General features: G+C 42.4%; 2 protein-coding genes across 2 annotated transcripts; one reads left to right on the top strand and one right to left on the bottom strand.

The window, feature by feature from the left end:
• Positions 1-9,395: 9,395 nt before the first annotated feature.
• On the top strand, positions 9,396-11,278 carry wfdc2 (WAP four-disulfide core domain 2). The gene is made up of 4 exons (XM_083769406.1): positions 9,396-9,531; positions 9,780-9,923; positions 10,190-10,327; positions 10,808-11,278. The coding sequence occupies exons 1-4, from the start codon at positions 9,432-9,434 to the stop codon at positions 10,939-10,941; spliced, it is 516 nt and encodes a 171-aa protein (XP_083625532.1). The 5' UTR covers positions 9,396-9,431; the 3' UTR covers positions 10,942-11,278.
• Positions 11,279-13,364: 2,086 nt separating this feature from the next.
• pigt (phosphatidylinositol glycan anchor biosynthesis, class T) lies at positions 13,365-22,737 on the bottom strand. Its single transcript, XM_083769405.1, has 11 exons — positions 22,292-22,737; positions 21,252-21,429; positions 20,592-20,719; positions 20,028-20,128; positions 18,618-18,792; positions 18,201-18,298; positions 17,000-17,156; positions 16,113-16,313; positions 14,929-15,094; positions 14,464-14,547; positions 13,365-14,235 (listed from the first exon to the last, which is right to left on the bottom strand). The coding sequence occupies exons 1-11, from the start codon at positions 22,683-22,685 to the stop codon at positions 13,986-13,988; spliced, it is 1,932 nt and encodes a 643-aa protein (XP_083625531.1). The 5' UTR covers positions 22,686-22,737; the 3' UTR covers positions 13,365-13,985.
• Positions 22,738-22,846: the final 109 nt, after the last annotated feature.

Here is a 22,846-nt window from a genome sequence, read left to right as displayed (position 1 = left end):
GGAATCGGAATGGGACTGACAATTTGTTTTGAATTGGAGAGGTTAGTGGTTGTAAATGGATGTAAAAGTGAATTACATGAACTTGTAAATCACTTCAGACTGGCTGGTAAAACAAAATGGAGATTCTCCAGTAGATGTTTGTTTGGAGGAAAATATATAAAAAAGAAAAACACTGTGTGTCTCCTGGACGCATAGACAGTGTGTTTAATGCGTCCTTCTGGAATAATGTGTCAGACATGTGGGTATTATAAGCTACCAACATCTCTGAATACATCTCTGTATGTGTTCCTTACCTTCAGGTAGAAGACGAAGAAGAGTGTTTCTGTTGACAGCCTCTGGTCTCTATAGTCTGAATGGTAAGGCGTGAGGGGTCATCATGGAAGGACAGGGTGGGACAGAGTTTCCTCATCAAGTATTGCCTGGAACACCATCAAATGGAAAAAAAAATGACAATCAAACAGCTTTCCACATGTGTGTAATAACGGAGCTTCAACTACATACAATCTTACAGAAAGTGCGAGTCACAAATAGATGGAAAACAAATTGTGCTGTAAAATGGAGACTGAAATAATAATTCTGTGTATTTCTTTTTATAAATACTAACCACCATTTTCATTATCAATCCTTGTATTTATATTTCACTTTTTGCTTATAAGCCGTGGCTCTTCTAAAATTATAATTGAGTCCTGGTCACAAATTATTTTCAACCAGATTCCATGTTGCTATATAATACATCAGTGTTGTATACTAGTCATTAACTCTTGGAAGCTAAAACGCAGGGGTTTTCCTCCATTTCAATGTTATAAATGTTAAGACCACAAGAAATCGTTACATAGCCTAGTGTTATGTTATACTTCGTTGTAAGACGGTGTTTCTTTCAGAAATAGCAGATCTGCAAGTTCACAAAGCATTGCACTGGAACTTGTACTGAGCTTGTAGATCAGCTATTTTCAGTGAGCGACAGCATCGTACAACGAAGTATAGATTGAGAGTATAATTCTCTCAATCTCACAAAGAGAACATGCTACCAACTATGATGATTGATGATTTTACCTGATCCTCTCAGTGTCAGACGGGTGAGGTATGTCCGTCTGCTGTCCTCCTGCATGGCCTGCTGGTAAAGCTGGTCTTTAGAGAGGTGTGGGGGCCAGTGGACACACCCCCAGCCAGTGGACACACCCGCAGCAAAAGAGGGATGCTGACTTCTGACAAGGCTAGAATCCCGGGGGCTGCAGATGCACCAGAGAATAAAAGGGGTGCAGGTTTGTCAGGATGTGCCATTTTCACAGAGATATGCCTAGTTTTGTCTGATACATTTTGACCTGAACATTCATTTTGACCATATCTTCAGGGCAGCCTTCTGCCCATTCCCACCAAGTTTCATGAAAATCTGAGACAAATGGAATGGGACGACAAACATGACCCTGTCTGACTAGCTTGGCAGAGGCAACAACACAAGCAACAATACTACTACTGCTAATACTGTTAATGCACTGTTTCTATGCATTGTTCTGAAGGACGCAAGTCATCTGTAAAAGTGGACAGATCAGTGCCAAATCTGACCAGTAGGCCAACTTAGTACTGCCACCCAGTTTGAGATTATTATTTTTTTTAACATTCAAAGTTGAAGTGAAAAGGGCTCCGATTCGACCAGAACCTTTCCCAGATTTGACTGATGTCGTCGCCATCATCATCATCAACATCATCATCATCATCAATACAAGGTAGTTTGGGGCTTTTACACAATACTAGAGGGAGTACGATCTGGTACTACTACACAATACTAGAGGGAGTACGATCTGGTACTACTACACAATACTAGAGGGAGTACGATCTGGTACTACTACACAATACTAGAGGGAGTACGATCTGGTACTACTACACAATACTAGAGGGAGTACGATCTGGTACTACAACACAATACTAGAGGGAGTACGATCTGGTACTACAACACAATACTAGAGGGAGTACGATCTGGTACTACTACACAATACTAGAGGGAGTACGATCTGGTACTACCCAAATATAGAACATTCTCATTCTACTACTCTACCCTGATACCATCCATTCAAAATGTAAATCACTGCTTTATTTCAAAACAGGCCTGAAAAGCCTTCTATCAGGAGGGGAAGTAAAAGCAATTTCCCATAGAAAGGAGGTGTCATTCACTGCCGACGTTTTTCTCCTTTGTACACAGTGTTTTGTATTTGTTGATGACATTTATTATTGTGTTATTTTTTAATGCTTTATGTGAATGAATTGAATACATAGGACCATGTAGCGGTAATAACTGCTCATAATGTAATAATGTAAATGTAATAAAAACCCATAATGTAATAAGCAGCTCATAACAAATGAGCGCATAACGTAATGACAGATTTTTCTATAATAATTATATAATAATGAACCGTTATTATGAGCAGTGATTACATTAGGAGTTGCTACAGACCACAATGGAAACAAGTCCCCAGGACTTTTTTGTTATCCTTCTAGCCTTAATGTCTGACTGTATGTTGTGGACTCGTGCTGTTTACATTCTGACTAATAAAGTATTCAATCAATCAATCAAACCGATCACATGGCTGTCTTCAAATAAACCCTAGGATTACAACCGTAAACAGATTGAATCAGTAACATTTTGGCATTTTGTTATACAGATAACAGATTGTATAGGGCTTAAAGGTCAGAGGATTCAGGATTTCTTATTGACAAAGAAATTACACTCATACACCTCCTAAACAATACACCGGCCAAATGCCCTCCCAAATGTACTTGTGTGAGAAAGATAAAAATCTGTGGTCATGTTTCTCATGTTCACTTTGTATGCAGTTGTTACACACTTCAATGAATCGCTGAGTCCATATCAGTGTATTTTGATTTGTTCATTTTAGCATGTTAGCTTTAGCTGCTATAAGCTCAGCTCTGCTAGACTAAACTGCTGAGCAGTTACTACACCAAATAGTTGTGGAGACACACTGCCCCAACAACTTTTCCAAATATGAGAATAGTTAAGTTAACCCACGTTATATCTCACCTGCAACAGGACAGTTAAACACAAACAATGCATTAAGACGTTTCTGTCCAGCCTGCATCATCATCCAGGATGTTGACTGACAAAATCCTGTAGCACGCACAGGAGTGTAATGACCCCTTGTGGCAGTGGAGCTATAGCTCTGTATGTGTTGTCTTTGGCAGACGAGGACCACAGTGACTAATATTATTGAGTGGTGCAACCACTACAGCAATGTCCCTATGTCCTAACCTATGTGACTATGTCCCGATGTTTAGAGTACCAGTAGGGGCAAAAGTGGTGCTGTTTTGCTAGAAACAGAAACAGAGAGAGAGAGAGATAGTGTTGCACTGTTGCCTGCTAATTAGAGAGAGAGAGGTGTCTGCTAAATGCTAATTCCCCCACACAGTAACTCTGTCATTTCTCGACCGTTTCGGACACGGGGCAGCTCGCCGGAACCGGGCTGGCACCCTGGGCGCGTTCCTGTGGAAGTTCCGGGGACCCACTGTTGTGTAAAGGGTTAACACTGAAGAGCCAATGAGAACGCTCGATATACAGAACACCAGAGTGTATCATGTCACGTCATTACTATGCTGGCTACTGAAGTAAACTGAACTACCTCACCCTCTGCCTCGTTATTATTAGACTAGGATAATAACATAACATGGTGTCAGAATAAAGTAGGCATTAGGAAAGTGTCTGAAAGTCTTCTGCCTCCGAGTGAGAAGTGGAACGCTACCGCAAGTCTGCAAGAGGAACGGACGGAGCGAGTGGCAAGTGTCAGTCAACAGAGGCTAATGTTGTGGGCTAACTGGGGCTAAGCTAACAGTGAATGTAGTCTACAGAGGAGAGCCATAACAAGTCATTGAGTGAACAGAGGGACGTCGGAACGAAACGAAAACGACGGAAAAACGAACATTAAAACAAAAAAAAAGTTTGAAATAAAAAGCTGAAAGATGCAAAACGGAGATAACCAAGTTGTGGCGCCAGCAGCACAAGCAGCTCCAGCAGCAATGACTCCAGTAAGCAGTGTCCAGATTACTCCTCCAGGCAAGTTTGACTTTACTGATGCAAATGAATGGCCTAAATGGATAAGGCGTTTTGAAAGATTCAGAATGGCATCCAGCCTGGACAAACAGTCCCAAGAATATCAAGTGAATACTTTCATGTATACTCTAGGGGACGAAGCGGAAGATATACTGCATGTCCTGCCATTAAGTGAGGATCAGAAAAAGTCTTATGATGAGGTCAAGAGAGCAAGAAGAATGTCATTTCTGAGCGTGCACGTTTCAACAGATGCTACCAGGAGCCTGGAGAAGGTGCTGAACCATTTATAACTGCTGTCCATAGCCTAGCTGAGCACTGTGCATTTAGAGATTTCAGAGAAGAAGTCATTAGAGACAGGATTGTCGTTGGTGTCAGAGATGCAAAACTGTCCGAGTCATTACAGATGGACCCTGAACTGACACTACAGAAAACGGTCACAAGGGTGCGCCAGAGTGAAGAAATAAAGAAGCATCAGCCGATGCTACGTGGCAGTGTAAATGACAGACAGTCAGACAACCACAACCTGGATGCTATAGGTGCGAGGCGACAGACAGAGAGGGGCCAAAAGGGACAAAAATACAGCTCACAAGCCAAGCCGGAATATAAAAGGCCGGAATATAAAAGCAGAGACACAGGGTGTGGACGATGCGGACATGCTGTAAAGCACCCCTGGAAGGATTGCCCTGCAAAAGAGGCGGAATGTTTCAAAATTCAAGCGCAAAGGACATTATTCCTGCAAATGTCGTTCAGCCGGTGGCATCAATGACATCACAGAGGAGTCTACAGACTATGGAGAAGAGATTGCCTTTCTAGGAGAGGTGATAATTGACATGGACAATGTTGAACATGAATGGAGAGAAGCTCTGGAACTGAATGGAGAGACAGTGGAATTCAAAATAGACACTGGAGCTGGAGTTACAGCTATTCCGAGCCACCAATACTCCAGAAAGAAGCATGGGGCATTACAGCCGCCAAAAATACCCCTGTATGGTCCAGGCAGGCAGCGCCTGGATGTGCAAGGACACTTCAGAGGAAGACTGGAGGTACGAAACAAGACAACAGAACAGGATGTCTACGTGGTGGCCAAACTGATGAAACCACTGCTGGGGCTTCCAGCCATTGAGGCTTTGACACTCGTGAAACGAGTGCACACTGTTCAAGTGGGTGAAGACATCTTAAAGACTTACCCCATGGTGTTCAAAGGGCTTGGGAAGTTGAAAGACCCATACAAATTTGAACTGGAACCAGGGGCCTCACCCCATGCTCTGTCTGCCCCACGTCGAGTCCCCCTGCCACTGCGGGATAAAGTGAGGTCAGAATTGGAACGCATGGAAGCGATGGGTGTGATATCTAAGGTCACACAACCCACTCCATGGTGTGCAGGCCTAGTGGTTGTACCCAAAGGAAGATTGAAGGACAAACTGAGGCTGTGTGTGGATTTGACGCCCCTAAATCAGTGGGTCAAGCGGGAGAGACATATCCTGCCAGCAGTGGACCACACACTAGCCATGCTCACAGGAGCAAAAGTATTCACCAAATTGGATGCCACATCAGGGTTTCGGCAAATTCCCCTGACTGAAGACAGTGCCCTCATGACCACTTTCATAACCCCATTCGGCCGCTATTGCTTCAACAGGCTGCCGTTTGGGATCTCCTCAGCTCCAGAACACCTCCAGCGACGTATGACACAGATGCTGGAGGGCTGCGAGGGAACAGTATGCCACGCCGATGACATATTGGTGTTTGGCCAGGATCAGGCTGAGCATGATGGCAGGCTGCACCTAGTTCTCAAGAGACTGAGAACTGAAGGACTAACAGTAAATAAGGACAAATGTGAGTTCAACAGGAGCAACATAATGTTCCTCGGACATCGCATCACCACAGAGGGAGTCAAACCAGACCCAAGCAAGGTCAAAGCCATTCTGGAAATGCCAGAACCGACCTGTGTTGCAGACATCAGAAGAGTGATGGGCATGGCTAATTACCTGGGCAAGTTCCTCCCTCACCTCTCATCATTCACACAACCTCTGAAAGACCTTCTGTCGGAGAAGACAGAATGGTGTTGGGGAGCACCGCAGCGAGAGGCTTTTCTGAAGCTGAAGACGGAGATCAGCTCAGCCAGAGTCCTTGCTGTCTACTCACCCAGTGCAGAGACGTGCATGCCAGCCGACGCGTCGTCCTTCGGTCTTGGAGCCGTTATGGTCCAGAAACAGCCAGAGAGCGGTGACTGGATTATATTCATATCCAGAGGTCTGTCTGATGCAGAGAAACATTACGCTCAGATTGAGAAGGAAACACTAGCAGTAACCTGGGCATGTGAGCGCCTGCAACCCTACCTGCTTGGCATGAGGTTCACCCTAGAAACTGATCACAAACCTTTGTTGCCATTATTAAGCACTAAGGCGCTCGACGCACTTCCTCCTCGAGTCCTGAGATTCCGCCTGAGACTGTTAAAATTCACCTACGACATCGTACATGTGCCTGGCAAGCAACTCATTACCGCAGACACATTGTCACGAGCACCAGTGGAGCACACAGCCACTCAGGCAGAGAAAGAGCTGGAAGCAGATGTCCAGATCTTTGTGGATGCAATCATACAGTCTCTTCCTGCTACTGAAGCTAGACTGCAGCAGCTTGCAGTAAAGCAGAAGGAGGACAGCATCTGCAGTACACTAATCCGCTACTGTCAAACACAGTGGCCTGACAAAGCCCACCTACCACATGAAATGGGACCCTACTGGAAGGAGAGACAAAATCTGTCCCTGGCTGGAGATCTTCTCCTGAAAGGTCAAAGGATCGTCATCCCCAGCTCATTGAGGCCAGAAATGCTCGACATCCTCCATCAGGGCCACCAAGGCATAGTCAAGTGCCGCGCCAGAGCCCGTCAATCGCTCTGGTGGCCAGGGCTTTCAATTGACATTAGCCAGAAAGTTGGAAAATGTCTCTTATGCACCCAACACAGGACAACACAGAGAGAGCCCCTGCTAACGACCCCAGTTCCTGAGAGACCATGGCAACGTATAGGGACAGACTTGTTCATCTGGGACAAGAAAACATACCTTGTGGCAGACTATTTCTCCCGTTACATTGAAGTTGCTCACCTCAACGTTGCAACAGCCAACACAGTCATAGCAGCTCTAAAGAACGTCTTTGGCAGGCATGGCGTGCCAGAATTTCTGATGTCAGATAACGGCGCACAGTATGCCTGTGCTCTCTTCAAGAACTTTGCCAGTGAGTATGGCTTCACTCACATAACAAGCAGCCCAAAGTACCCCCAAGCCAATGGAGAAGCGGAGCGTGCTGTGGCCACTGTCAAGGGCTTGTGGAAAGAAGGAGGAGATCAGGCTAAAGCTCTGCTCAGTTATCGAGCCACCCCGCTGGAGAATGGCTATTCTCCATCACAGCTCCTAATGGGGAGACAACTGAGGACCACTCTACCTCAAGTGCCCAAAGCCTTGTCTCCAAAATGGCCCGACATCAAGCAGTTCCGCAGCATGGAGATGCAGGCGAAAAGGAAACAAGAGAGACTCTACAACGACCGTCACAGAGCACACGACCAACCAGAACTGCACCCAGGCCAGAGTGTGTGGATCACTACAGAGAACACCCATGGGACAGTCATACAACTGACAGCAGCCCCAAGGTCTTATCTCGTCAGGAGGGAGAATGGACTGTTGAGAAGAACCAGTGCGCACCTGCGTGCAACTCACCAGCCACTCTCTGATGCACACACACACACTCCAGTTGTCACAGACTATGGTAGTGCGGGCAACACTGCAGGTGACACACACACACCACACCGCACTATGTCACAAGCTCAGGGAGACACTCACGTCCACCCAAGAGACTGGACTTATAAATATACGGTGCAGTGTATTCAAAAAAAAAAAAAAAAAAAAAGGAAAGAAAAGAGGAATGTAAAAGGAAGAAATGTTGATTTGAGATGTTGATGTTGATTTATTGTAAGAAGCACAAAGAACAAAAGTACAGTTGATTTTTGATTTGGTTTGAAGTTATTGCCATGTGTGAATTCATGTGAAGTTACTGTTTCAGAAGATTTCCAAGTTCTGGATATTATTGAAAAGAAGAAGTATTTTGTTGAATGTTTATTGCTGAAATAACAAAGGAATGTTTCTTACTTAAAAGGGGGAGATGTTGTGTAAAGGGTTAACACTGAAGAGCCAATGAGAACGCTCGATATACAGAACACCAGAGTGTATCATGTCACGTCATTACTATGCTGGCTACTGAAGTAAACTGAACTACCTCACCCTCTGCCTCGTTATTATTAGACTAGGATAATAAGTTAATAACATAACACCCACCAGTTGCACCACTCAGTTCACACGGGTGTGATTTGTGCACAAACTTTTATCTTTTTAACTATTTAATTTATAATCCCATGAATTCTACTAGGAATTATAATGAAAAACAACAGGGCTTTATCTCCTTTTTAGAGACACATCTTCCTGCAATAAATATGCATTTTGCACAGAGGTGTTCTAACAGCCCTATCAGTTTTCATTGGGCTGAAATGTGTGAAGGATGTGTACAACTCAGATACTGTACAACTTGAAGATAACACTAGATGGCAATATCGGGTGGGAAATAAAAGGGAATGCAACAAGATCCATACCTACAGTATATTGCATTTGTTTTGTATTGCTAACACATTATTTTTGTGTGGAGGTATCAAGGCCTGATTTCATAAGCCCTTTATGGCAATTATTGACTACTGTCACTTGTAGATGGAATATGTGCTTTCTGGATCTAATTCCACCATTCAAACTTAATTATTGTCATTTGACCCTCCAGGCACTGGCCATTGTGTCAATAATGTTACAGTAACTACTAGTGGGCCTATGCAAATTAATTTGAAAATGAACCATTCCTCCATCATTAACTGCAGTATCGATTGAAATGCAAGTACAATGAGACGAGTGGTGTTTTTAATTTCTCTGAAATTATCCCTTGTACAAGAAGGTTTTCAGATACAATATGTTTTACTCTACTGGAGTCTTGAGAACTTTCCAAGCAGCTATCTGGGGATCCAGGATCCAGTATCAAATGAGTTTCATTACAAATAACAATTCACCTCAACCACTGACAAACAATAATTCCTGGTGTTACTAAATGGTTCCTGTGACTTCGATATCTTTTTTGAGAGCATTTGCTTTCAAAATAGCATAGAAATAGAAATAGTAAACAACAGAAATGAAAAGCACATTTGCAGGGCATTTTCTGATCATAACCAACATGAATGCAACTTGACAGGCACAGGGACCCAGTATTTTGTGCATTGCACACACTGCATGCATGTTGTATTGGAGCATTTGTCCAAAGTAACATTCTTCAGTTGGAAGTAAAGCCTGCAATGGAGATGCATTCCTCTGCAGTTTGTGCATTGATTTTTGCATGTGGTTTTGCATGTTTGAGCATAGTTTTCACGGCAGAAGCTGTTGGCAATTCAACAGGTAAGTTTTGTTAGTAGCATAACTCCTAATGAAAATTAAAACTTAAATATGGCGAGTGCATAGTAGAGAGCATAGTATTGCATAGTTCAAACATTAAATATTTTAAATTCCAATTAAAGTGCTTTTGCAGCTTAACAATGTTCGACATTAATGTACAGTTGAACCATAGACTGTAGAGTTGAACATGATCCAAGTATAGCCTTGCTTGTTGTGCTGCTCAGCTCAATTTCTCTCTTTCTCTGTACCAGTGATTCTCCCCAAACCAGGTCATTGTCCTAGACGTCTGAATGTGATCCCATCAAAGAAGGGGTGTGAGTGTGATGAGGACTGTCCTGAGGACCACAAGTGCTGTACCTTTGACTGTGGAGCGGTCTGTGTGCCTCCTGCTTTCTGTAAGTTCAGGAAGAGCCTAATGCTTGCTGGTTTATCAGGTGTTTGACACCTCACAATCTCTGGGCCAGTGATACAAGTCAAGTCATAGAAGTTAAGCCCATAATAAGGGATGTCAAATGTGGCTCAACTTGGCTGTGCTTTGAAGGGCAACAGAAATGGTTGCAATGATTCGGTCAAGCTATTTGGCCGAATCGTTGCGTGTGCTTCTTTTTCAAATGCACACGCTTATGTTGATTTTGGCATTTCTGAACTCTTTCCCCTCAAGCAAAGCCTGGAGTGTGTCCTCGCAGAAACTGGGGCTCTGGGATGTGTGCCGAGTACTGCTCTGATGACAGTGACTGCCCCAGTGAGGAGAAATGCTGCCACAATGGATGTGGACATCAGTGCATCGCACCATACAAAGGTTGGATTTGGGCCAAATTGACAGCAAGAATGTTGCATGTCTCTAATATCTACTGCAATGAGAGACCCTTTGTTTCTATGCAAAACAAATGTGCTGTTGGTTAACTAGAGAAATTACTATTGTCACTGATGGTCAGAAACCTTGTTGTACGTACAGTGTATGTCCAAAACTGTCACTTTTCAGGAAATGGAAAAGATAACCTGTGTTCCAATTGATTCAATGTGGCTTTTTAATTGTTAATACTTTTTGTTAATACTTTATAAAACCCACTGACAGACCTAACTACTTCCAGTCCCTATTTTTGGCTTATAGTTATATGTGATATTTTTTTTTACGACCACGTTTAAAATAGAGCATTCATTCATGAGGCAACATAAAATGATGAAATATGGAGGTACAAGGTTTCTGACCAACAGTGACGCAAAAATGCAAACATCTTTAGATCTTGTAACAGACACTGTGCCTCTTGCTTGTCTGTAGTGAAGCGAGGTAAGTGTGCACAACCCCAGGGGACGCCCATGTGTGCCGAGTACTGCTACCATGACGGTCAATGTCCCGGGGAACAGAAGTGCTGCCGGACAACCTGTGGCCATGCCTGCAGCGAGCCTTGCTGATTGGACAACCATCACTGACTGACATAGATCTGCCATATTCTGTCCTCCACTGATCAGAAGTGAGCACTTGTGTTGGTTGCATTTATGGAGGATAGGACAAGTGGGGAACAAAGACACATCATTTATGGAGGATAGGACAAGTGGGGAACAAAGACACATCACATATCTTACCAACATATCAACACAACACTTAAAAAGTCCAATGGGTAAGAGTGACAGCTTCATCTTGAACATTGATTAGAAATGTACTGTGTGCAGTTTTGGTACTGGGCTTTTTCCAATCCTGTTTGTATGCTTCAAGTAATAAAATTGCTAATAAAAGTTTGTAGGACATATAGATACTTCGTTGTGTGTTTATGACCATGTTGGTAACAGGTTTTCAGTTTCACAGCTGCCTCTTATATGGACATTTTCGGAGCAGGAGCTTTGCTGCAAAAACAAATGATGAAATGGGCCAAGAATGCCAAGTGAAAATTGGAACCAAACCAGGCTGTTTTAAGATGCCAAGAAATTGTTCTGTCCTCAAGTTTCAACATTTCCTCACATCTATAAATGTCCTCTAATTGAAGGACAATATAATACAAAATTATAGAGCTATTCACAATAGCTTGCATTCATTTGCAGTGACCATTTGAATAAGTAAAAAAAAAAACATACATACATGCCATTTTTATTCTGTTATGAATTGCGGGTGTACTTAATCATCCATTGTCTATCTAAAGCCAAATAAATGCCGTTATGATTTCCGTCTGGGCATACCTACTTGTCTGTAGGGAAAACATAGTTTGCAGCTAACCAGACGTGATCTAGGTTAAACGTTGATGTGGAATGCAGAGGTCCCCCCCACCCCCCCCAAACTCTTTTTTCCCTGTTCCACGGTGTGCAAGAGGAGAATTTGCCGACTAGCCAAAGACAGAGACTTCTGTGTCTGTCCCCTCTAGGTCTGCCAGAAGTGGGGCTAAGTAATATTTACATTAAGAAGTGCACACTCAGGGACAAGTAATACAGCTTTCAACCCTTCTGCATTTCAGAAACAGTACAGGGACATATTATTATTTTGTTCGTTCATGTTATCCATTTAATGCCCAGACATGAGCCAATACTTTATTTTGAACTTCTAAACTGATTAGAATGTTTGGGATATTTAGCAATTCTGGCTTTGCCCCTGTGTTTGTCAACTACGACCTTATGGTCTCCGATACAATATATGGGGGGAAAATTCAAATTCTAAAACAAAACTACAATCAATTTAGATGTGTCTGTTTATTAAAAAAAAAAAACAGTTTAACAATAATACCCCAGGCTCCCCACATCTCTTAACACATTATCAGAGTGGTTAATAATTTAAGAGCAACTAAAACTAAGTTTGATGGAGTTTTGGTTAACAGAATAAGAATACATGGCAATTTTCACACACTGCTTATGCATTTTTAACAGTAGAGCTGGGTGAGAGAGAAGTGGCCACAGCACATGCTGAAACTGCACCAACCTGACCAATGAGCAAATCAGTAAACAACTAGATGCAAGCAAAACAATGAAAGGCAGTTGGTCAAGGAGACATTCTGCCAATGGCCACATTCAACATTCAATCATGCATCCATTAAATAGGCTCAAGTGTGAAACATGTTTTAATAAGCTTGTGGTTAATTAGAAGCCTTTTTATGCACTAGGCATATTTGACAAAGCAATTCCAAACCCCACAAATACCTCCAATAATGCACATGTTGCCGAGTTGTATGCTCTTTTCAAACCATAGAGTATTTAGCAATACATTCCTCTCTTATATGGTATTTTATTCTTATATACTGTAGTACCGGCTACTTTGCAGAAGCCTTTTCCGACATTTAACATTTGTCATGGACCATTGTACAGTGACGCTATAATTCCCTTGAGGTCACACTTTATAGTGTGATTATGAAAAGGTCCTCCTGGCTATCCTGTAACACAGCTTAAAAGTCAAATATGTTCCAAGCCCTTGCTGTCTACGATTTGGGACAACCTGCCTAAAGCGCTTAAAGGACAGGACACTTTGGTATGGTTTGGGACAGGATGTGCACAATGTGCCGTTACCGATACCTTGTCATGATGTTAACCAACTGGTGAGATACAGTATAGGCATATCGCTCCTTTGCATCGTTGATTAGAAATTCACCATAAAATAGTATCCTCATTGACTTACTGTACATTGTACAGTATGTCACTCTTTTAGCATGTAGTTATGTATTAAAGATGTAGAAAAGATAACTAAATTATCGAAACCTATACCAAAGTATCCTTGTGTTTTAAGCTGTATCAGATTTCATTTTCAATGACTAAAAGTTCATGTAAATTCCTGAAACCTTATTGGCTTAATTATTGTTCTGGTTTCTTGCCGTTTTAATTACCCAAAGTGCTAATGAAATTATTTTTTTAAATTATATATATATATATTGTTTATAAAACATGATTTGTTTAATTATTACTACCACCACCAATAACCAGCAAAGAAATGGCATCAAGGAAATTATGGCTATAGTAGTAGTGTTATGGCTTCAAAAGCAGATGCTGAACAATATCGATGACACACAAACAGAAAAATAAATAAAGAAAACCAGCATTGAGGTTTAGTGTTCTTCTAATATCACCTAGCCTGGGTTGAAATTTGTATTGTCACGGAGTGGCAATACAAATTTCACGGAACGCAGCGAATCAGGCTGAAACTAAGGCTAAATATCGCCCCCATTGCAACACAGAACAAAGCTTTGTGTCCATCAGCAGAGCCCTTATCCTCCAGCCCACATAATCAGCAGTATCAATACTTCATCCCTACTGAGAGGCAGGGAAAATGTGCTAAATCCATTTCCATCCAGTTCAAAATATTGTTTTCCGTGTCTTCTTTTAAAAAGAAAACAGAAAGTTCAGGTTTAAAAGTTTTTTTCTTAAAAACTTCCCAGTGCACAAAACAGTTCTTCCCTGAATGTTCGAATCGACCAAGTGCATTAGCCAAAAATAGCTAACCTCCTTAGAAAAAATGGGGGTCGGGGTTCTTCTAGTTTGCATGTTTTTCAGATTGGTGGTACGCCCCTCATCCTGCGGATGAAGTTGGCTATTCGCTTGGCTAGACCCGGACTGGGCTCCTCAACCTGGAAGGTACGAGTGAGCAGGTTGTAAAGGGAGCCGTATCCCACGGCCACCACAGTGCAGGTGAGGCAGATAACGTTGTAAGGCATGCTAAAGTCTGGAGTGGGGAGGTTCACCAACAGAGGCTCCGTGTAGACACGCATGAAGTAGCTGGACTCTTCTTTACACGGGAAACTGTCAAACAAAGGAACACAATGGAGGAGAAGCAGAGTGAGGGAGCAGCTAGGGTTCAAGACATTCGAGACATTCTCCATAGTGAATCACACAACATTTGGAATGTATAGATAAGACATGGTGGTTAAGTAACTAGGTACATTTAAGTACAATTCTGATATATAATCACACAAAATTTGGAATGTGTGGACAGCAACAACAGCGTCAACAATGAACAGCTATACTTACAAGCTGCTGAAGAGCGGGCGTTCCTGAGTGGCGTTTGTATCCATAGCAACAACGCTGGGCACAAGAGCGCTGACGACAGAGGACCTGAGAGAGAAATGGACAGCTTTCAGTCACTTCTTCACTTTCTTCAATCAGGCCTGATGAATAAGTCCATTATTCTTGTAATTTTAAAATGGCACGTAAAATGTCTACCTCTTAAACATGGGACAGTCAGATTTAAAGACTCAATGTATGTCATTGTGTTTCCATTTCATGTCTAAAGCTGTTCAAAACTATTCAGTTGTAGATGCATAACAAACAGGTCAGGCCGAAACATATTTCCACCCATGTCAATAGACAATGTATTAGCCCAAATGTATCCATGGCATGGCACACAATAAACAAAAATTAATCCATTTTCACATTTTTTGCAGAACAGCTGGCCAAAATATATACATACAGTATATATAAAATGTAAATACACACCCGACATAGAATCCGTGGTTGGGGTCAGGGGTGTATTCAGTCCATTTCAGCAGAGCCCTTTCAAACTCCACGGTGACCTCAGTGACAGAGTTAGGAGGCAGCTGGATCAGCATCTCCAGGAGATGTGGTCTCAGACGGTCCTTAGACGGCTGGTAATGGATGTAGCCTAGTATACAATTTGATGTTTATTTTATACTACGTTAGGCAGACAAAGCGCCCTACATACTGCCACGCCAAACGACCATCCATCTCATAGTCATCATGGATATTGTTGTTATACCATCATCATTATTCATTTTAAAATGGATTAACCGAAGAGAGTGACTGCTTAAACGACATGGGGCCCTATTTGTCAGTGCTAAACCCCTTATCCCTAACATTCTTTGCCGTTTTTACTATTTTGAAAAACATTTTTGAATAGTTCAAATAGCCGATCTACAAGCTCACAACGTGTTATAAGGAGTTCAGCAGTGACCAAAATATGGCCCAAGGTTATTCACTATTGGAAAAGGAAAACCAACACGGTTCATGTACTCCTCCTTGTGGTAAAAATCGGCAGGTGCATACAAATAGCTAGATGTACATCACGAATAAACAAAACCTACACTAAGAGAAAATGCAGGCTTGCTTGTGCATGTAAAATATATCATTAATTTAATTTCCAAAAATATACACCCCTCATCATACACATGTATTTATTTGTGTGCATGTGTGTATAGAAAATCCTCTGCTAATTTATCCATTTGTAAATTGTAACTACAAAGTAACCTCACAGGTCCATTTGCAAAAATCTCTTAGGGTTAGAACCCATTAATCCCCTTTTTGTAACTATACCTTTCAGGACGGGAACCACTTTTGAGGTAGTTGCTGCCATGTACAGTATATAGCAACATCCATATTTTGTCGTTTTTGAATACATATTTGAAGATTTTCAGAAAACTGAGATCAGGATTTTTAGAGGTTCAAACAGGATATTTCACTGTGTATTTGAGTATCTGATGAATTGAAAAAGGTGGAGCTTGTTGTAATTTGTTTAGTGCTTTATCATCATGGTTCGTCCACAAAGTAAGAGTTATTGTATTGACCTGTGCTTTCATTTGAAATGTACCCATTCTGCATACTGTGAAATAAAAACGTCAATCAATCATGTTTGTGCGACAGAATAATCGTGGAGGAACACTCACTGGGCTTGTTGTCTTTGCCCTTGCTGGTGACAGTCAGCGTGTGGATGTAGAGGCGGAGGTACCAGGGCACGCTGTCCAGCAGTAGCACCGGGAAGGCCCTGTAAGGGTGGTGGTTGTACATCAGCGTGTGGATCTCTCCTGTCTGCAGCCCGTAGCCGGCCACATAGCGCTCAGCATGGAGGAGGGGCCGCAGCATGTCAGCTGCACGCGGGGAGCAGACGAGAGACATTCAACATTCAAATGGTTGCATATATACACGGGATGAGCACACGTAAGGAGCAAGAACAATAACAAAGAAATACTAAAGAATAGCAAAAATAGTGAAGAAAAATGGCAAAGTAGGTACATTTGTGCAGTATGTGTACAAATATCTATTGTACGGTACATGAATATTTCTTAAATTACTTTTTTTAATTAAAGCTGGAATTTCATTTTTTCACAGATTTTATGGTCATATTTCACCAGGATCCTGGATGGCTTGATTCTAGGCTTAAAATAATTGATATAAATATGTTTGTGAATTTCTATGGGAAAGATTAATGGGCGCATTTTCAGTGGAACCAGAAAACCACGGCCACTGCTATGCCCTATAGGCATGCTAAAGGATAAGATGGAAGAATGTTGATGTTTTACGTTATAGTAGTCTTATATTTATTTGCTGCTTCCCAAAGAACCTTGTGAATTTTTAAACTACTGTACAGTTCTCAGAAGCATATTGTTACAAATTAGGTTAGCTGGATGGACATTTTCTATCCAGGCCTATGTGAAAAAAATAGGCTACACAGAACTCTAAAGTCATTGAAATATTGTATTTCAAAATTCAAATACAGAACAGAAATACTGAAAGTATTTGCAAACACGCCATGCTCTGGCATAATGTTGCTCACCATCAGTGAATTTCCAACGCAGCAGCATGTTGAGTGAGCGCAGGGAGCCAAAGGTGCTGGCCTGGGTCAGGTCGTAGACAGCGTAGGTCCTCCTGTCACCCAGCACTACAGCCTGGCTCAGCAGGGGAGTGGCCGGGGTCAGGTCAAACTGCTCCCCCTGCAGCCCATACACAGCATTACGATTAAAGAACATGTGGCGGCACATGCGGCAGAAGTGGTCAAGTGGATCAGGGGTAGAGTGACCGGATTGAAAACCACAAGGTTCCCAGTTCGAACCCGGGCTCACCCAGAGTTGGTGTCGAAGTGTCCTTGAGCAAGACTCTGTCTGAACTCCTAATTGCTCCCGATGTGCAGGTTGGTGCCTTGCATGGTTTCCTCTGGCATCGGTGTGTGAATGTAATGCACAATCTCTGTAAAGCGCCTTGGATAAAGGCGCTATAAATGCACCATTTACCATGTTCATACCAAAGCTCTCGCAGATGGTTGTGATTCTAATTGTCATATATCCATTATATATAACGTATTAAATGCATTTCTGTTCTTTTGGACAGCCATGTACTGTAGTAATGGGAATGTGTTTTATTTGTACCCATACCTGTGTATTGTACAATGACAATAAAGTGAAACTACAATGGCAAATGATACATAGTCTCAAATCCATCGCAGAGTGAGTACCGGTACTTGGTTTGATGGTTTGGTTTTGAGGAAATATAATGAATTACTTATCCAGAGTCGGACAAATTCATGGAAGCCATTTTGATGTCTCCACAGTCACACAGTTAGGCCTGGTGAACAGTGAGCATAGTCTATATTAGAATAAGACTTTATATGTACTTTTGTTTAAAAAAAAATGTTTTAACACTATATGCTTGTACAACGTTTTCAATCATGAGCTTCTGAGCAGAGCTGGAACTTGTTTCCATAGTCATTCCATAATTGAGCTGAACTAGAATACGTTCACTATTCAACGTACCTTCAAAAAAGGTATATGTGAGTTTGTCCGACTCTGTGTAAATAGGAAAAGTAATACTCCCCAAAAACTCAAATATCACTTTAACTAAGTACGTATATTAATAAAATTTCCACCATTACCCTGAAGTTTGTGAAGGAGTGAAATCAAGTTTGGGTGAAAATAGGATACAGTACAGAGCCATTCACACTGAGACGATGACAGCACAATAGGAGTTCATTCACCACTAACCTGTGGGTTGTCAGTGATGTCGATGTAGACTTTACTGGAGGAGGCCAGTGGGCAGGCCTCCGTCAAGGTCCGAGAGAACATCTTGAACAGAGACCATTCTGAGAAAACGGACAGACTTACTACTACTACTACTTAAAATCAAAGTAGTAAAATGTGCGTATAAGTTAACCCACACTTCAAATACAACTGTCCCGAACCAATACTGCTGAATGTGGACAGGGCAATACTACCAGTGGTGGGTTCAATTAATCAAAATGGCAATATATCGATATATACTCCAGACGATATGTGAGTCGATACAGAGGCTGATAAATCTTTTGTGTGTGTGATGCCGTTTTGACATAACACATGGTGTATGAGCTGGTGGTTTATTGAAAGATTACATCAGAAGAGTTCTCCCACTGCCTTCTCTCTCACCTCGCTTGCCCTGTCCTGAGGTGTGCAGATCGAAGACCACGTTCAGTGTCTGCCGGAGCTCCCAGGACGTGGTTTTGCACTGCCAGTCCTGACATACAGGTCTGATGTGCACGGCTTGGGAGTGGAAGCTACTATGGAAGAGTTTCTCTGACTTCATCAGGACAGACAGACCAGCCTGGATGAGGGAGAAGAATAATGATCATTTTTAATAGATGGTTTGAACGTCATGTGGGACTGATGGCTTTAAAGACTTTTGCATACAGCAGAAGTTGATCATTATTCTACGCTAAGCAATGCACATTTGCCGTTTATATCTGACCGCCGAGAGTTTAAAATGGATAGAACGTGATGCTCATCGCTGAAGAATCGCACCACCCTCAAGTGCTCCCAGATTAACGTTTTAGAGAAGATCTCCTTGCACTTTAAACAAGGAAAAGTACCTGCCCACCACCGTGGAGAAAGTAACTCTTTAGTACACTGAAAACACATTTAAATCTACCAATTTCATCCAATTAGGAAACAACAGGATAAAAAAGGGAAATTGGAAGTGATGGGGGTGGGTGATTGGAATTGGGGTCTTGTTTGACAGGTAAAGCTTTTTATTCGATTCTGTTGAGTTGCTAGTCTTGCTTGCTGCCCCGATTCCTGAATAAACCACTCAGTAATCTGAATGGTGTCCCTGGTGTAAAAGTCTGAATACTGTAACATAGTTGTGATTGATTCTGCCAAATAGGCTGCTTAGGGTTTTAGTCACTTATTTAGATGTTATCCTTAAACTGTTTGTCTATTTCTACCTATGCAAAGTAACCAAAGCCTGTTAGTTGTGGAAGGATATAACATTATGGTTTCTGCACATTAACAGTAACATAAACAATGTGACATTTCTTTCTGTCAAAATGTGAGGCACTGCTGCAGCAGAATGTTGTATCTTGTGTTGAAAAATGCAGGAAAAGTAAAAAATAAAGCACTTTTTAATTGTCTGTAGGCTTTACTCCCCCTCCTTTGCTCCCCTGTTAACCTTGATTAGATCACGGGTAACACAGGGGAGCAAAGGCTCAGTTCTGGGATTTTTTAAATAATAACGGGTGACAGGTCTGTACCCAGTTCTCATTATTAACAGGTGGGATGGGTGCAGGTTTGCTAAATTGGACCCATGCAGGACTCCAATTGTAACCGTATAAGTTTTAAGCTGATTGGATGACACCCACAACGGGAGGCGTACTATCATCCGACAGAGCATTGCTCCGAAGGAGCAATGCTCCGAGGTGCGCTGCGGGTCGGGAGAGGGTTGCGGTTAGGTTTAGGTGTCTGCCCCGGGGGAGGTTAGGGTTAGGGTGAGGGAGGAGGTAGGTTGTCGTTCGGACCAATGCTCCGTCGGATGAAAGGCATGCACTCACCCACAACACATACCTTTGAGCCACATGGCAAGAGTTTCTTCCAAGGAGTCAGATTTTCAGTGCAGACGATCTCACGTGGCAGGGTGGCATAGCGAAGGAAGCGGTGATCTGTGACTTAATGGAAAACCCCACAAAATATATGAACATCTGTACTGTCTAAACAAAGTAAACATCATGCAATGTGTGCTTTGCAAAGGCTACAGCAGAGAGCTTTCTATACCCTTGATATTTTTAAATTAATGATGTTTATTTTAAAAGCATATTTTATCTGTATGGGTAAAAGCACTTTACATACAATAGACGTTTTCACATGCTCAGGGTAGCTCACGTGTGTGTGCATGCATGTGTGTACAGTACACATGTATGTGTTAAGGAGAGGGGTACGGGGGACTGGTTTAGGGAAATGGAGGTTTTGAAATGTTTCAGATGTACATGTTCCCGAGTTCCAGAGCACGGCACAGCTGCGGCTTACCGCTCCAAGAGATGGATCAAATGTGGAGAACAAATCTCGCATACAGCAATGTATGTGACAAATAGTAGAACTTTAACATTTAACCTATATGGCCTTGGAACTTACCATTGCCTACACCTAGTGGTTTGAAGGAGGCGCTAGGCTGAACGGTGTTAGTGGAGTCGATGAAGTTGAGTGAGGCACAGAAGATCCCTGAGAGAACATTGGTCAGCTCCTTCCATGCACCATCCACACTACAGGTAAGAACGATACAATGTTCAGAAAATAAATAGACATGTACCAACATCTTTGACAAGACAATATCGGCTGGTGAAATTAAATTGAAAGTAAACGAATGGCTTCCCGGGTTCTGGGGGAAACTGCTTTGGAAAATTGTCTATAGTAATGGAAATCGACCCAAGCCTAGTACAGAGCCCTGGTGGATCCCAGTCAGCTATAAGGTTTGAACAGACAGTACGTTTTAACAGCGGGCGACAGCCAGACACATTTTCCGTTAGTGCATTATTTGTCAATGGGACCAGCAACTACTGGTGATAGCAGGCGATAGCAGGCGAACAGGCGATGGTCGAAAAGTGGGTGGAGGAACGTCGGCCGAAAATATGAAAATAACTCATCTTTTGGGTGACGTCGTCCAGCGATAGTGGTTGATAACCAAGGAAATTAAAGTGTTGCTCGCCGTTGTTCTCCCACTGTTAAAACGCACTGTAAGTGGTTAATTGTTCTGCCCTACAGGTTCTTTCTATGCATTCAATACACCAAACTCACTCAGTAACAGTGTCTTGGAACCAGACCCAGAGTTCAGCCCCAGGCGGGGAGGGGAGGAAGGGCTGCCCCCACTGCATAGTCCTCCAGTAGCCCTGGGTGAATGAGATGTGCAGCTCTCTAACTGAAAACTTGGAGATCACCTGGCCCAGCGACTTCGGGAACAGACGGTAGTGGGAGGCTGCAGGAAATAAAAATCAAAGACGATTGGATAACAAGGAATTCAGGGGTAAACATTCAGAAAATCTGCTGGTTGTTTGTGATGTCAAGTTCGGATTTGTGTAGCATAGCAGCCTGCAGAGAATAAACTCCTGAGTTCCAACCCAAGATGGTGTTCTACAAGTTACAACTGTATGCATAATCCCATGAACCCTATTCTGGGGGTCATGTCAACAGGCAGACATTCAGCATAAATAGCAGATCAGATCTACAAGCTCACAACACTTTTTTTCCCCACTCAACAGTAAACAAACAACATACAGTATAAGTGTATAGTATACGGGGTATCTGCATTTTTCCCCTAAAGTTACAATTGAATAACTTTGAAGACAATTTGAATACCAAATTGGCCAAATTGTCAAATATTATGTAAGAAAGAGGCAACCATTGTGAAAATCTCTGGCATTTTGAGTATTAAAAGCTAAAAAGTTGGGGACCCTGATCAACAAAGTATATAAGGTTTGTTATAAATCTTGCGTAATGGTATTTAAGCCATAGCCTGTAGTCCTAGGCTATTCTTTCTTTAGCAATGTTTTTGTCTGAGATAGGAAGGATGTGTGCACATGCACAACAATGTTTGCAGAGACTGTCTGTCTAACAGCTGGCTTTCACTGAAAGGGCAATAGGCTATATGCATGTGCTGCTGCCCGAATAGAAAACCTAGCTGGCGCTGCAGCCAATAGTTCATGTATTTATACGTACTGCACAAAAGTAAAATAAATAGGTTGTAGTTAAGTAGTTCTGAGTCAAATATTGTCTTAGTATTTTTATTTGAATGAACAGTAGTAAGGTTTACTGTATGGGTATAGCAGCTATCCATTCACCTTTGTTTCCTCCCAAGTCTGTGTCCCACAGTGTGCGGAACTGGAAGCTGGCATAAACATCTCCCGAATGAAGGGGCCTTATAACCAATTCTTCCTGAAAGTCATCTTTAGTCGGCAGTGCAGCGAATGGCATGTTGTGAGTGACTTCAGGTTCCGAAGAAGTGGCCTTGTTGTTGTCGCTTGGAGCATCATCATCGTCGGGAGTCGCTTCCTCGTCAACCTCGGTCGCTTGTATCCCTTCGGCAGTCGGCTGGCTTGTAGTTTCGGAGGCTACTGCAGGCGTCTCGTCTGCAGTATTCTGTCTTTCTGGGTTTTTATTATTATTCTCCACGACGCTGTCAGTCTCGCTAATAACGGGGCTCGTGTCTTGAATGTCTGCTGCGACAATGAGCATTGATAAATGACAAACAATGAACAGTAGAGCCGGGAAGCTGCACCTGTACGCAGCCATTTTTAACTGAATAAATAAAATAATATCAGCAACTGACTGACTTCCTTATTGAAACGTCATACGTTCAGTCAACCAATGGGCTGCTTCTTACGTACGGAGACAGC

This window comes from Protomyctophum parallelum (assembly GCF_964188405.1).
Source record: "Protomyctophum parallelum genome assembly, chromosome: 7".
Lineage (NCBI taxonomy): Eukaryota > Metazoa > Chordata > Actinopteri > Myctophiformes > Myctophidae > Protomyctophum > Protomyctophum parallelum.
Note: the sequence above shows the minus strand (reverse complement) of the source record. Positions and strands in the feature narration are given on the sequence as shown.